Here is a 16,583-nt window from a genome sequence, read left to right on the forward strand (position 1 = left end):
CCAGATCATACTTTGGCTTTCTTGGACTTGTTTTAATTGTCTTTAACTTCAAGTTGAATTTGCATATGAGCAGTTGATGGTCTGTTCCACAATCAGCTTCTGGCCTGGATTTGGCTGAAGAGATTGAGCTTTTCCACCGCCTCTTGCCACAGATGTAGTCAATCTGACTACATCTGTAATTATAGTCAGATAGGGGGCATTATAGAGACAAAAAACCATGCTCTTTATTGTTTGTGTCAGACAACAAGAGATAAGTAGGTCTCTAATTTATCTGGGTTTTAATGATAAATTATATACAGTAGACCTTATAGTTTGGGTAACATTACAAAGAATGGGAATTCCAGAACACTTAATTGTGCTCATGAAGAACCTGTACATAGTCCAGGAGGCATGGTTTAAAATCAGGATAGTTGTGCATCAGGGTTGTATCCTTTCACTATACTTATTCAGTCTGTACACTGAGCAAATAATCTGAGAAGCTGAACTGTATGAAGAAGAACATGGTGTCAGGATTGGAAGAAGACTCATTAACAACCTGTGATATGCAGACGACACAACCTTGCTTGCTGAAAGTGAAGATGATTTGAAGTACTTATTGATGAAGGTTAAACACTACACTCTGTAGTATGGATTGTACCTCAACAGAAAGAAAACAAAAATCCTCACAACTGGACAAATAAGCAGCATCACAATAAATGAAGAAAAGATTGAAGTTGTCAAAGATTTCATTTTACTTGGATCCACAATCAACACCCATGGAAGCAGCAGTCAAGAAATCAGATGTCGTATTGTACTGGGCAAATCTGCTGCAAAAGACTTCTTTAAGATGTTGAAGAGCAAAGATGTTGCTTTGAACACTAAGTTGTGCCTGACCCAAACCATGGTATTTTAAATCGCCTCATATGCATGAGAAAACTGGGCAGTGAATAAAGAAGACTGAAGAAGAGTTGCCTTTGAATTATGATGTTGACAAAGAACACTGACAATACCATGAACTGCCAGAAGAATGAACCAGTTTGTCCTGGAAGAAGTCTATCAAATCTACCCTGGAGTAAGTGCAGCCGGAATGCTCCTTAGAAGCTTTGGTCTCATCTACTTTAGTCATGTTGTCAGAAGGGACCATTCCCTGGAGAAGGATATCATGCTTATTGAAGTAGAGGGTTAGCAAAAAAGGGGAAGACCCTCAACAAGATGGATGAACACAGTGGCTGCAACGATGGGCTCAAACACAGTTGTGGTCGTTATGTTTGTGTCTACTAGGCTGGGCCTGGTCGACTGGCTGGGCAGCTGGTGGTAGTTATTCCCCATGATGAGACTGGCAATCAACTCCATGGTGGGATCTGCCACAAGCAGCTGAGTAGCTGCTTTTGGGATGTGGTCTGCTTCCTGTATATAAGGAGAAGCCTTGGGAATGGTCTCTAGTCTATGGCACGTTTGGGCCCTGCACGTAGCTGTGTCGTTGTTCAGCAGCCTGCTATGCTCTGCTGTCCTTGGGACTTACAATGGACTTAAGCCATTGGCCTGCCATGTGGTTTGGTAACATCGGGACTGTGCCTTTTCACTTGTCAACCTTGGACTTGTCAGCCTCAGCAGCCAGCAGCTGTCTGAGTGAAGAAACACCTCTAGCTTCAGTGGGCCAGGAGCAGGAGGCAGAGCTGGACCCCAAGGTTGAGGGGCTTTCACCCAGGCCCTAGAGCCTGGCAATTTGAACTTGAACTTAAAGCCTCCAAACTGTAAGAGAATAAACTCCTGTTTGTTAAGACCATTCCATTTGTGGTATATTCTTGTCAGAGCGGCACTAGGTAACCAGAACATATACCAAGGATTGTGAGGATGGCACACGACTGGGCAGAGTTTCGTTCTGTTGTACATAAAATCATTATGAGTCGGAGCTGACTGGATGTCACTTAACAACAGACCTTGTAGATTTAACATTTGTGATTTTGGTGTTTTTGAGTGAACCTGTAGGTCAGTAACATCTGGTAGTTTTCCTTTTGCGTCAGTAATATCTGGTAGTTTTCCTTTTGCTAGGTAGCAGGATTCATTAGCTGACATCACCAGGCTGTATCTCTGAGCTGGTTATTTGGCTGATAAAATGAGCCTAGGCAGCTGTCCAGAAACCACCTCAACTCAGCTTTGTGCTCTCATTTCTCACATGCCAAGTAACACTCTAAGGGAGAACACTTAACTTTTCAGTTATACTTCATGTGTCTAACAGGAAGACTGCATCGCCATATTGATATTCAGTAGTTTCTAAGCCCTGGGGATCTGATATTTTAGCAAAGACCTTAAAACTTAGCTTAAAACAAAACACGATAATCTTTCAAATCAAGAAAATTCTCTAAGAAGAATAAATACAGAAATAGACTATAATTTTATATGTTGAAAAAAATCCTAGTTAACACTGAAAAGATTGAAGTTGTCAAGAATTTCATTTTACTTGAATCCACAATCAAGGCCCATGGATACAGCAGTCAAGAAATCAAACCACAAAAATGACCTCTTTAAGTATTAAAATGCAAAGGTGTCACTTTGAGGACTAAGGTGTGCCTGATCCAAGCCTCATATGCATGAAAAACTGGACTTGGAATAAGGAAGACCATAGAAGAATTGACGCCTTTGAATTATGATGTTGGCAAAGAATATTGAGTATACCATGGACTGCCAGAGGAATGAACAAATGTGTCTTGGAGGAAGTATAGCCAGAATGCTCCTTAAAAGTGAAATGATGAGACTTCAGTTCACATACGTTAGACATATTATCAGGAGAGACTTGTCCCTAGAGAAGGACATTAATGCAAATGCAATACACTGCCGTCGAGTTGAATCTGACTCATAGTGACCCCTCCTTGGGTTTCCCAGGCGGTATCACTATGGAAGTAGAGTGCCTAACCTTCCTTCCAAGGAGTGGCTGGTGGGTGTGAATCACCAGCCTTCTGGTTAGCAGTCAAATGCCTTAGGCACTATGCCACCAGAGCTCCTGAAGAAGGACATTAAGCTTGGTAAAGTAGAGGACCAGCAAAAAAGATGGTGCGGGACTGAGCACTGTTTTGTTGTATTTTACATCGGGTCTCTATGAGTCAGAACTGACTTGATGACACCTAACAACAATGTAACGACAGTTAACACTGAATAGGTGGGGAGCTTTGGACAAACTGAACTTTCAGCTTCAGATGTGCTCAGGGTTTACGATCCATATTTACATTCTCATATAAGAATCTGGGAAAGCTACATGGTCAGGACTAACAATTGTCTCTACTGGAAATGTGAACTGTCCTGGTTATTCAGTCTCATAATTTTAAGGGAAAGTTCATTGGTTCATCCTTTCCTTCCTCCCTTACACTTTTACAGAATATTAATGTACCAGGCATTTTAATTGGCATGGAGCATACCAAGATTAATAACACCAATTCAATCAAAGACTCTGGGAAAGGGGCAAAAGTTCCCCGAATGATTCTAACGTGCAACCAGTGTGAATAACCACTGGGCCAGTTAGTGGAGTTGGGCAGGGATGGGAAGCACATTGGTGAGGTTTCTCTCTGAGGTAGGAAGGAGCTCAGAGTTCTCCGAGCACAGAGAGGGACAGTGGCGCTGGAGTGGAACTGGAGGGGGATGACTCAATATGAAGCTGAGGCGAAAATTAAGGTCCAGGTCACACAGGGCCTTATGGGACCTGTGATAGTTGTTTTTCTTCATCATAAGAGCAAAAGGAAGTCATGAGAAGTGATTGGAAGTAGTAAGCATAGCTGGGGATGAGGTATGGGTCAAAAGGCTTCTATAGTAATCCAGTTGGGAAAACATGAAGGTGGGTCTGGTCAGTAGAGGTAAAGATGCAGGAAGTGGAGAGATTCATGGAGTATGTAGAAGGTAGCTTTGAGGGGTTGCTGACAGATTGGCTCTGAGGATGCAGGGAAGAAGAGAGGTGGATGGCAAGGGTAATTCAAAGCTCTGGTTTCCATAGTTGAATGAATGGTGGTGGTGTGATTACTAATTTGAACATGGGGATGTTGGGCAAGAAGATTAGTTTAGGGAAGCCTGGGTGGAGAACACCTGTCTGATGCTCAATGTGCTTCTGTAGTTGGGACATAAATTGGGACCCCAAAGTTTGGTTTCTGTACATCTTAGTGATGAGGAGAAAGTTGAAAATTCCGCCAAATGTTTGTTTCCCTGAAGCTCCAATGCCCTGTTAAAATTCTTTTAGTTTTCCTTGGGTGGAGCAGGTCTTGTGATTGATTTTAGTGAAGAAGTCACTTGTTCCAGGATCAACTTAGAAATGAAACTTTGGTGACATTGTGCTTGGGATGCTTTCAATAATGATTTACAACCAAATACATTCTTAAATAAAATTGTGTGTTATATAATATTTAGACTCCCCACTGGTTAGAGTTTATCTTGATTTCTGTCTCATCACATTTGCACCTGAGATACCACATGCCCCCCCCCATGAAGATAAGTTGGAAGGCTTTCAAGGGAGAACAGCCAAAGTAATTAGGAGCTGAAAGAATTGATTTATGAGCCAAGATTAGAAAAGATAAATGCATTTTGTTTGGCTAACAGACAAATAAAAGTGTAGAGAAGTCAATCAGCTAGTAAGCAGCAGTGTTTGAAAAGTAGGGAGGAGGGGGGAGCTGAGGAAGGAAGGAAAGAGCTGGTAGCGTCACGGGGGTTGGTGTCACCCAGTGTGGTAACTCTTGGTGTCACACACCCTCCTCCATGGACCTCCTCCCGTACCAGACCTTACAGAATCCTTAGTAATATTTATTACCAATTTTAATCATAGAATGATGTGATAAATACAGCTGTAAATTGCTTAAATGTAATATTTCTTAGACCATATGAGTATTAACAACAAACTCGTTTTGTAAGATCTTTTTACATTGAATTAGAACATTGTTAATTATAATATTATTAGTAACTGAGCAGAAATCTTTTTTTAAAAAAATTTTCTTTTCTTTCCCTTTTATTACTACTTCATTCTCAAAGTTATTGATATAGGCTCACAAATACTCATTACCAGAATATTGTGGCTAAAACACTAGAAAATTTGACCAAATTTGACTACACCACCAGCAGCAACAAAAACAACAGTGAGTGCTTATAGTGCATGCAGATGAAGCCACGTGATTCGAAGCATCATTGTAATTGACTACTAATGACAGCTCTGACTTGAGTACATTGAAGGTTCAAATAGTAAATTAGCAGAGTTTTAGCCTTATAGGTATATTGATACATGGGCTTAGGAAAAATGTTTTTGTTGTTATAACTAACTACAGGGAGATTTTTATAAAAATATAATACATTTCTGCTGAAACACTGCATAAAAATTTTATAGACAGTCATTTTGGTGTAACCCCCCTGACAGTGTCTCTCAGTGCAGTCTGCACCCCCACATCTCCCTAGTGAGGCCACAGAAACAACAGCATGAAAAACCCCAGGGAAGAGGAGAAAGGAGGAGGAAGCTTACATGCATCTCCCATGATGCCCTCCTGCAGAAAGGTGGGGCATCTGTGGGTCAGAGAGCCCCAAAGGGAGTAGTAGTACCCTGATGTTGTTGGGTGTCGTTGAGTTGATTTTCAACTCATAGTGACCCTGTGTGACAGAATGGAACTGCTGTTAGGGTGTTCTTTTTCTTTTTCTTGTTTTTTTTGGAAGTGGTCATCCAAGGCACAATTGGTCTTTATTCATGTGGCACAACAGAGCTAGAAGAAGGAGAGTCAGGAATAGGTAGAGGATGTAGAATGTGTGTCTAATTGCCTCCATGAACACCTGCCTCTTTTGCCATGAGATTGGAAGAACTTGATGGTGTCCAGCTACCATTACTGAACATATATAGAAGAATCCTGATCAAAAGGGGGAAAATTCAGAAATTCAAATTCTCATGGACTCCAGACCTTCTGGAGCCATAGGGGCTGGATGAACTCTTGAGATTTTTTTTTCTTTTCTTGATTTTTTTAAAATGCATTTTATTGAAATATAATTTATGTACAGTGAAGTACACAAAACTAAAGTGACATGGGTCAATGCATTTTTTTTTTTATTTTGCAGTGTTCCCTCCCCTCCCCTGCCACCCCTGGCAACCAACAAAGAAAGTTTCCCTCCATATATAAACCTTTCCTTGACCCTCCACAACCACGAACTAATACTATATTTGTCCTTCTGTGGTTGACTTAATTTCACTTGGCATAATGTCCTTCAAGTTCATCCATATTATGTGGTGTTTTGCAGACTCTACATTATTCTTTAGTGCTGCATAGCATTCCATTATGTGTATGTACCATAGTTTGGTCATCCACTCTTCCGCTGATGGGCAAATAGGTTGTTTCCATCTTTTTGCTATTGTAAATAGTGCTGTGATGAACATGAGCATGCATGTTTCTGTTCCTATCCTGGCTCTCACGTGTCTAGGATATATACCTAGTAATGGGATTGCTGGTTCAAATGGTATCTCCAATTCCAACTTCCTAAGGAATCGCCATATTGCTTTCCATAGTGGTTGTGTCTTCACAGTCACACAAGCAGTGTATGAGAGTCCTAATCTCTCCACATCCCCACCAGCATTTGTTATTTTCTGTCTCATTGAACCTTGCCATCAGTGCTGGGGTGAGACGGTATATCTCATTTTGCTCTCTGATGGCCAATGATTGTGAGCATCTTTTCATGAATTAGCAGACCACCTGAATATCCCCCTTGGTGAAGTGTCTATTCATGTCTTCTGCTCATTTTCCAATTAGATTGTTAATTCCTTTGGTGTTGAGGCGTTGGAGTTTTCCATCAATCTTAGAGATAAGTCCCTTGCAAGACACGTAATTATCATCAAATATGAATTTGTTGCTGTCATTTTTGTCATGTGCTTTTTCATTGTGTCGATTTCTTTGTTTCATATAATTTTCTTTGCTGAGCTCGTTTTGTTTATGAATCATATTATCACTTCCTTCATTGCTATTGTTTTAGTGTTTGCTGAATATTTATGCTGGCTGTTAGGGTGTTCTTGCCTGTGATTTTCCTGGAAGCAGTTGCCAGATCTTTCTGCCATGGAGCTGCTGGGTTCTAACCACCAACCTTTCATGCTGACAGCTGAGTGCTTAACCCTTGCACCACCAGGGTTCGCTGTTGTTATGTGCCATTGAGTCAGACCTGACTCATAGTGACCCCTCCTTGGGTTTCCGAGGCAGTATCACTACGGAAGTAGATTGCCCAACCTTCTTTCCCAGGAATGGTTGGGGGGTTTGAACTGCCAGCCTTCTGGTTAGCAGTCAAATGCCTTAGGTGGGTTCTTTAGTAGTACCTTAAAAAAAAAAAAAAACCTACCATCAAGTTGATTCCAACTCATAGCGACCCCCATTGGGTTTCTGAGGTGGTAAATCTTTATAGAAGGAGATTGCCGAGTCTTCCTTCTGCAGAGTGGCTGATGAGTTTGAACCACCAGCCTTCTGGTTAGCAGTCAGATAGATGCCTTAGGCACTGTGCTACCACAGCTCCTTTAGTAGCACCTTCGCACTGCTGTTGAGTAGGATCTGACTCACAGAGACCCTCCTTGGGTTTCTAAGGTAGTATTGCTATGGAAGTAGTTTGCCCAACCTTCCTTCCGAGGAGCAGCTGGGGGTTTGAACCACCAGCCTTTTGGTTAGCAGACAGATGCATTAGGCACTACTCCACCAGAGCTCCTTTCCCCCTTGAATATTATATTTTATTCCTGAGGCAGCGAGGAGCACTCATATTTAAGCTCTGGAGTCAATCACTTTTGTGCTTTGGAAATATTCCAACTATTGATTTAAGGTCTAAAGATTAGCACAGGGTAATAATTTTGGAGGTACATTCAACAACAGAAGAGGGAGAGTCAGGAATAGGAGGAGGATATGGAATGTGTGGGTAATTGCCTCCATGATCAACTGCCTCCTCTGCCATGAGACCAGCAGAATTGGATGGTGTCCAGCTACCATTATTGAACATTTTGATCAAAGATTCTAAACAAGAATCCTAATCAAAATGGGGAAAATACAGAACAGAATTTCAAATTCTCATGGAATCCAGACTTTCAGAGCCATTTTAATTTTTTTTTTTTTTTTTGAATGGAATGTTTGTATCCTTTGCTCATTTTTTTCTATTGAGTTGTTTGCCTTTCTCTTATTGATCTGCAAGATCTTTTCATGTATTAGGAAACTTATTCCTTTGTGGGAGAAGCCCTGGTGAAACATTGGTTAACTGCTTGGGGTCTAGACTAGAGGGTTGTTGCTATTGTTGTTAGTTGCTGTCACGTTGATTCCGTGGTGTGCTGAGTCCAACTGCTCCAAAGGGTTTTCAAGGCTGTTACCTTATAGAAGCAGATCACCAGGCCTGTCTTCTGAGGTGCTCTGTGTGGGTTGGAACTGCCAATCTTTCAGCTAATAGTTAAGTGCTTAACTGTTTGTACCACCCAGTGACTCCTTTGGATTGGGAGGTGGGGGCGAAGCAACTGGAGACATAAAGACAGTCCAGACTGTTAGAATAGTCAAGGTGAAGGCTGAGAATGGTCTGAACTAAGACCACAGCAGTGGGGATGGATTAGAGGGAAAAGATATGAATGAAGGAGAGGTTAAGGAAGGAGTTACCAGTTGGTCGTGAAGGAGCTTTGGTGGTGCAGTGGTTAAGGCATTTGGCCATTAATCAAAAGGTGGGTGGTTTGAACCCACCAGCCACACTGCAGAAGAAAGATGAGGCAGTCTGTTTCCATAAAGATTTATAGCCTTGGGAATGCAGTGGGTTTGCTGTGAGATGGAATCTACTGGATGGCAGTGGATGAGTTGGTCGTGGGGTGAGGAAGAGAACAGGAATCATATCCATCTCCCAAGCCTCTGCGTGGGGACCAGGGCCATCTGGAGACACCTAAATGAAACCTGATTCACTGCGATTTTACGATTCTGAATAAAGGTCTTGAGAAGACACTTTTTTGAATCTTCTCTTTTTTTGCCATGTTAGTGTTAATGGTCATCACTCTTTTCTTTGGGTAAAAGCCCTTTCATTTCCTCAGACATGTCACTCTTTTTGCAGAAGCAATTGCAGCAGTTTTAATACTTCAGCCCTTTATTTCTGGAAAGTCTGTGCCTGTCCCTTTGGGTTCTTTAAACAGTAGCGTCTTTGTGCAATTTTCTGGACTCGTCAGGCTTGCTGAAGTGCTTGTAAGTGTATGTTGTTCAAGGTGATGAAGGACTTGATTGGGAAGCTGATGACTAACTTGTTAAACCCTCTTGTCATTTCAGGCTGCTCTGGCGGGGGGCACCACGATGATCCTTGATTTTGCCATTCCTCAGAAAGGCGACTCCCTCATTGAGGCCTTTGAGACCTGGAGAGGCTGGGCTGACCCCAAAGTCTGCTGCGACTACAGCCTTCACGTGGCAGTGACATGGTGGAGTGACCAGGTGAACCACATGGGGTGTGAATTGGTTCCATATAGCCCCATAGTCTGTGCTCTACACACGAGACAGGATTAGGGTCTGACATACCTTAGAATTTTTATTGAGTTGTTGATCTTTGATCAAAATGTTCAATAATGGTAGCTGGACACCATCCAATTCTGCTGGTCTCAAGGCAGAGGAGGGAGTTGATCATGGAGGCAATTACCCACACATTCCATACCCTCCTCCTATTCCTGACTCTCCCTCTTCTGTTGTTGAATGTACCTCCAAAATTATTACCCTGTGCTAATCTTTAAACCTTAAACCAAAAATATCCTGATGTATTCTGAAAACCAAACAATAATTTAGCTTAACCAGTGAAGACTGTTTGCCCCAAGCATTATGGTCTTTGGAGATCTATATATGAGACCAGCAACTTAGGAACCTTAGGGGGTAGTGAGCTCATGTTAATGGGGAGGAGCAACTCAGAAACGGAGACTGAGAATGGTTGCACAACTCAAAGAATGTGCTCAATGTCACTGAACTGTACATATAGAAATTGTTGAATTGGTGTATGTTTAGCTGTGTGTATTCTCAACAAAAAATGAAATAAATTCTAAAAAAAAAATGGCTCTGAAGCAAGTGCAATCTCACTCATTTTAAAAAAACAAGAGTACATAAAATAACATTTTTCTCTCATCATATTGGCAAGGAGCAAAAAGTTAGATGACATGCTATTGTGGCTCAGTTTGAAAATGTGAAGAATGTTAATTTGGTAATATGAAGGGTGGTTGGCAGTACCCATAATAATCACAGTGTAATGTTAATACCCATCATGAGCACAGTGTATATGTACTTTTGACGCTGAATTTCACTTCTAGGAATGTATCCTTTCACTAGGGTGAAAGGGGTTAAATTTCAGTATTTGTAAGGGCGTAACAATGGAAATAACCTAAATGCTCGTTAATAATGAATGGACCAACCAAGTAATGGCACAGCTTTACAGTGGAACACACAGTGAATATTGTGCCGACAGCTGTTTTGCGTTACAGTGGCATATTAGCAAGATAAATCAGAAAAAGCAAAATGCAGAAGAATGTTGGGCTATGATACAGGGTGAAAAACCAAAACCAAACTCATTGCTATCAAGTCAATTCCAACTCATAGCGACCCTCTTTGGGTTTCCGAGGCGGTAAATCTTTATGGAAGTAGATTGCCCAGTCTTCCTTCCATGGAGTGGCTGGTGGATTTGAACCACTTCTGGCTAGCAGTCAAATGCCTTAGGTACTATGGCCCCAGAGCTCCTTATACAACATAAGCATAGGGAAAAATTGCATTCTTTGCTTGTACATACATAGAATATCTTTGGAAAAAAACACAAGAACTTGGTAGTGGCAAAACAAAAACGTAAGAAACTGGTAGTGTTCATTGCTTCCTGGGAGCCTGGAGATCGTTCAGGGGAGACTTCATTGCACATTCTTCTGGACCCTTTGAATTTTGAATCCTGTGAAAGCATTGTCAATTTACAAAACTAAAATTACCAAGGTAATACAAAAATGATGGGATAAATCCTTTATGCCCACTCGCAATAGCCTTTTCTAATATTTAATTCATGAATTGTAAAAATATAATTTGACCATTATACAATAATGCATAAACACAATTTCAAAGGTATTGACCTCTCTTTTTCTCAACTTCATCATCTCTAGAATCCTAAACATTATTTTCCAATTTTGGAGCTTCAATTAGAAATGTTTAATTTCTGGGGAAAAAAAATCAAGAAATTAACACTTGAAACTAGATGCTGCCATTCCCAGTCCTAACTCTTCATTTTTGTCTGTGCATTGGAGAGAGGAAGGGAGAGACCAGACACGTTTCCAAGGCTGTCCCCCACTATCCGCTGACTCAGCCGGCCTTCCTACGGTCTCACCATTTCACAGCAAAGCTGAAACTGCCTTCTAATTACTTAGGCCGCGGTAGAAATAGTACCATGATTCAAATAGACAAGACAGCTTTGAGAGATGCTCAAACGTTTTAAATTCCTCCCCAATGTGAATTTGTATGTGTGCTTTGGAAGAAACTTACTTGTGATTTAAATCAACATTATAACTTTTTTCCCTCCACTTTGGACTTAATTCAGAAATCTTTTGGCCAGAGAAGGTTCACAACTTTGATTTTATTTGAAGATTACCAGGGAAACTCTGACTTTACCCGGACAACCCGTGCCCCAGGCCCCAAGCCCCTCAATTGGGCTTTAAGCACTAAGTGAATGTAAAACAAGAAATCAGTCTGTAACAGATAGTTCAGCAAACTTAATAGCAGTGTTCATAGCCCATGACTAAAGTTAAATTTTCTCCAAAACAGCTGCTGTAAGTGATGTGTCTGATCTCTTTTGTGCCTTTAGTCACTCCTTCCTTCCTTCTTCCCAGTGTTGACACTAAGGAGCAGTAGGGCGTGTGGACCATACTGGGTGACACTGTCAGAGGGGTAACGCCTAAATGAATGTCCATAAAATTTTTGTGTAGTGGTTCAGCAGAAATTTATTATTTTCAATTAAAATATCCCTGTAGTTAGTTAAAACAAAAACATTTTTCATAAGCCCAGCTTGCAATATGCCTACAAGGCTAAAATTTCATTCTAATTTACTTTTTGAAAAGTCTTCTTTTTTTAAATTAATTATTTTTTGTTGTGCTTTGGGTTAAAATTTACAGAGCAATTTCATTTTCCACACAACAGTTCATACACATTTTGTTTCATGACATGGATTGTAATCCCCACAATGTAACAGCTCTCCTCCCACTTCCCCACTGTGGTTACCTTTTCCCTATGTCTTTCTCTCCTATGCATTCCTGCCCCAGGAGCTGACTCCCTGTGCACATACTGCCCTTCTGATCTCCCATGTGAATCTTCTTCTTCTTTCGGTTAGTAGCTGCATGTATTAAGAGCTTGCACCAACCTGGGACTCCCTTACAAATCACTTCTCTAGCCCTGAACCTATAGCTTTTCTCTCCAGTTCACAACCATGAGCCTGCATGACTGCTAGGACAACAAAGTTATAGACTAGAGCCAGATTGGCCACAGTAACTTGATTCTATTCAGAGGATCTCCACTCTGGGAGTTCTCAGAACAATAAGCTACACAATAAATTATTTTGGGAACATGTGAAAGAGTACTTGGAGTTGGGAACCCTGAGTTCAAATCCTGCCTCTATGACATTGTGGAAGCTTCAACTCCTTGTCTACAAAATTGGGATGATGTTAGGGCCTATCTCAGTGCATTGCTGTGAGGATTACACGAGATAAGAATGTGTTTAGCACTGTGTGTGAACTGTGGTTAGATTCTTGATAAATGCTGGTTTAGCATAAACCAATGATAGACCAGAACCAACCTGTTAATGTCTAGTCAATTCCTATGCAGTGACCCTACAGGACAGAGTACAACTGCCCCCTCGGGTTTCCAAGGCTCTTATCTTTATGGAAGACTGCCACATCTTTCCACTGTGGAGCCAACTTGATGGCACCTAACAGCAGCAACAAAATTGAGAATTGGACCCGCAAAGGCAATCACTGAGTTGGCCTTGATCTCCACCTGGCTTCTTACCCATTGGTAATCAGTCTCAAGGCCCATGAGGCTTCAGACCTGGTCCAGAGCCTTGTGAGTAAACAGCTCTCACCTTGGAGCTGCTCATGGGTCATGGGTGAGCCTGCCATGGTTCCTCAGCTAAATGCTGACCTCGTGCTTCTTCAGGTAAGCATGGCTTCATCAAGATCTGCTGCCGCTTCCCTCTGAGAATGCATCCTGGGTGTTCAGATTTGCGCTCAAACCCTTCCCTTGCATTAGTTTGGATTCCTTTGAGAGCTGTGGTTGTACCTGTTCCTGCCAATGGCTTTGTCTTCATTTTCTAGAATACTTTCCTCTTTTCTGGAGGTAGGGGCTGAGAATGTTCTAACTAAGTATAACTTGGTGGTATAACTTGGGGACAGAAAGAGCAAGGCCCTAATTGCAATTTTCTGACACAAACCATTGCCCTTATCTCATTTAGTTCTGAGAAAGACCTGGCAATCTGCTCCCATGCGGACTGAAGCCTAGGAAATACCACGGGGCAATTTTACTCTGTCGACTCAATGGCACCCGACAACAAGAGCAACAGCAGCTTCCTAATGCAACATTTTGGAGGTTGTTGAAATTAATTAAACGAATGAATGACGTTGTGTTGCTGTTTTTCTCTTTTAGGTGAAAGAAGAAATGAAAATTCTCACCCAAGATAAAGGTGTGAACTCTTTCAAGATGTTTATGGCCTATAAGGATTTGTATATGGTGAGAGATATCGAGCTGTATGCAGCCTTCTCCCAGTGCAAGGAAGTTGGAGCAGTTGCTCAGGTCCATGCAGAAAACGGAGACTTAATTGCAGAGGTAAGCATTTGCATTCCAAACCTTCTACAGAAAAGAAAACGGCCATAACTTTAGGTGAAGATGATTGTGTCCTTAAGTTAAAAAAAAAAAAAAAAATCCTGTAGCTATTGAGTCAGTTTCAAGCCATGGCCACCCTGTGTGTTACAGAATCGACCCGTTCCGCAGGGTTTTCTTGGCTGTAATCTTTACTGAAGCAGATCACCAGGCCTGGCATCTGTGGCACCACTAGGTGGGTTTGCAGTGCCAACCTTTCATTCAGCAGTGGAGAGCAAACGTTTGGAGCCACTCAGGTCCTTATGTAGGCAGACCCACTGAATGTGCTCAAAGAATAGAAATCTAGAAACATGCTCTGTGGCTCAGAAGTAATCTGGTTACTGGGGTTATTACTCTTCTCTTATTCAGGTGGTCTGTGAATTGGAATGAGACATTCCTCTTTTCAAATCAGCTATTTGAGCTCAAACATATTTTATTATAGAAACACAAATACTTTTCTTTTTGTCCCGTAGCATGTGTTTTTGTTTGTTTGTTTGAGTAGCTCCGGTTGCTGGTTCAGAATGCCAACTGTGGAGGACATCAGCATAATCTGATGATTTAAGTAGTGTGTCAGGTCGCTGCATAAAGCCCTCCTCTACTCAGAAGCTGAATATGAAAATGCACTCTGGAGTAATCTAGATGATGTTTATTTCTCATGTTAGTTCCATTATTAATGCCTGGAGGGGACACCATCCGCAAGATTTACAGAGCTGTCTCTTACCTTTGATGTTAGCTGATTTTTTTCCTCTTCCTGGGCTCAGTTCCCATTAAAGTCAGCGAGATTGAGACTGAGTGGCCAGGAGGCAGCATGAACTCATAAGAGAGCAGGAGCTATAAAATCAAACTGACCCCACTTTAAATTTGAGTCTTCCACTTTCTAGCTGTGTGACACTGGGCAAGTCATTTTATGACTCTTGAGTCTTGGCTTCCTGCCCTTTTTTTTGGAAGATGAAATAGCATTTAGAGAGGTGAAATAACTGGTCTGGTATCATTCAGTGGGTTGGGGGTGGAGGGTGAAGACTATGATTTAATAAAAAGTAGAATGATGATCTGATATAATGTAATGAGTTACTTCAACTAGGATCTAATGTTGGGAGCTAGATAGTTTTATTTTGTTCTGAATCAATAAGTTTTAATATGCACACTGCTTTTCAAAGAATGTGCTTTGGACTAACTTCATGTGTTTTCCAGCTTTGCAATCAAAATAATTTAATTGTGAAGTATGCATACAATAATTAACATATACCACTTGTGCTTTTGGTAGGTGCCCAATGAGTCAATTTTGACTCATAACAACCCAGGTGACAGAGTAGGACTGTCCCCATAGGATTTTCTAGTCTGTAATCTTTATGGGAGGAGCTCTGGTAGCATAGTGCCTAAGGCACTTGACTGCTAACCAGAAGGCTGGCTGTTCAAACCCACCAGCCACTCCTCAGAAGGAAGGTTGGGCAATCTACTTCTGTAGTGATACTGCCTCGGAAACCCAAGGAGGCGTCACTATGAGTCGGGTCCTACTCAATGGCAAACAACAACAACAGCAATCTTTACGGGAGCAGATTGCCCTTGGAGCCATTGGGTGGGTTTGAACCGCCCACCTTTGGTTAACAGCCGAGCCATTGGCCTATTGTGCCACCAAGGCCCCTCAACATACATCATTAGGGTATTAAACTTATTTTTATTTAATACAGTACTGTATTTGCATACACACACATTCACACACATAGACACATACGTATACGTAACAGATCTAAAAACCTAGGTGGTATATTTAATATGAAATGAAATAGCGGTGCTTGTCGATAGTAAACCTTCCTTGCATGTGTCTTTTTAGGGGGCAAAGAAGATGTTGGCATTGGGGATAACTGGCCCCGAGGGCCATGAGCTGTGCCGGCCAGAAGCGGTGGAGGCAGAGGCCACGCTGAGAGCCATTACCATAGCCAGTGCCGTCAACTGCCCTCTCTACGTGGTGCACGTGATGAGCAAGTCCGCAGCAAAGGTGATAGCGGATGCCAGGAGAGAAGGTAACTTCCTGAGTAGAACCTCACTTAGCTCAGGGTTAGCTGAAGACTGTTGTTGTTGTTGCTATGTGCCGTCAAGTCAGACCCGACTCATAGCGACCCCTCCTTGGGTTTTCGAGGCGGCATCACTACAGAAGTAGATTGCCCAACTTTCCTTCCAAGGAGTAGCTGTTGGGTTTGAACCACCAGCCTTCTGATTAGCAGTCAAGTGCCTTAGGCACTATGCCACCAGAGCTAAAGACTGGGAGGAAATAACTATAACTTTTGCTTTTGCATTTGGGATGATTATACATGAATTGCCACTTCTCTTCTTTGCTTTTTATTGGCATCTTTTCTGTTTTCTTTCATCCTTACACGTGTCTATTTTTTTCTTTTCCTCTTTGATCATCCTCTTGGCTGCTTCTGACTTCTTTGAGGTTATTTCTTCTCCATCTTTGGAATCTTATGACATTTCCTTCAACCCTATGTCCCCAACCCTTAACATTACTGCTGGGTTTGTTGTTAGGTGCCCTTGAGTCAACCCTGACTCCTAGTGGCTCCATTGACCAAGTAGAACTGCCCCATGGGGTTTTTTCAGGCTGTCATCTTAATCTTTATGGGAGTGATCGCTAAGTCTTTCTGCCCCTGAGTAGCTTGGTGGATTCGAACAAACAACCTTTTGTTTAGCAGCCACGTGTTTAACCATTGCACCACGAGAACTCCTTTAAACACTACTAGCCATGCTCTTGGGAGCTCTGGTAGCATAGTG

The 16,583-nt window shown here is 41.8% G+C and overlaps 1 protein-coding gene across 1 annotated transcript in view; it reads left to right on the forward strand.

The window, feature by feature from the left end:
* Positions 1-16,583, forward strand: part of DPYS (dihydropyrimidinase) — a 99,124-nt gene that overhangs the window by 13,262 nt on the left and 69,279 nt on the right. Inside the window, 3 exon segments of the mRNA XM_007934786.2 lie at positions 9,237-9,395; positions 13,605-13,784; positions 15,649-15,838. Coding sequence (XP_007932977.2) covers positions 9,237-9,395; positions 13,605-13,784; positions 15,649-15,838 — 529 coding nt within the window.

This window comes from Orycteropus afer, unplaced genomic scaffold (assembly GCF_000298275.1).
Source record: "Orycteropus afer afer isolate SDZICR_OR568_19922 unplaced genomic scaffold, OryAfe1.0 scaffold00021, whole genome shotgun sequence".
NCBI classification, from domain to species: domain Eukaryota; kingdom Metazoa; phylum Chordata; class Mammalia; order Tubulidentata; family Orycteropodidae; genus Orycteropus; species Orycteropus afer.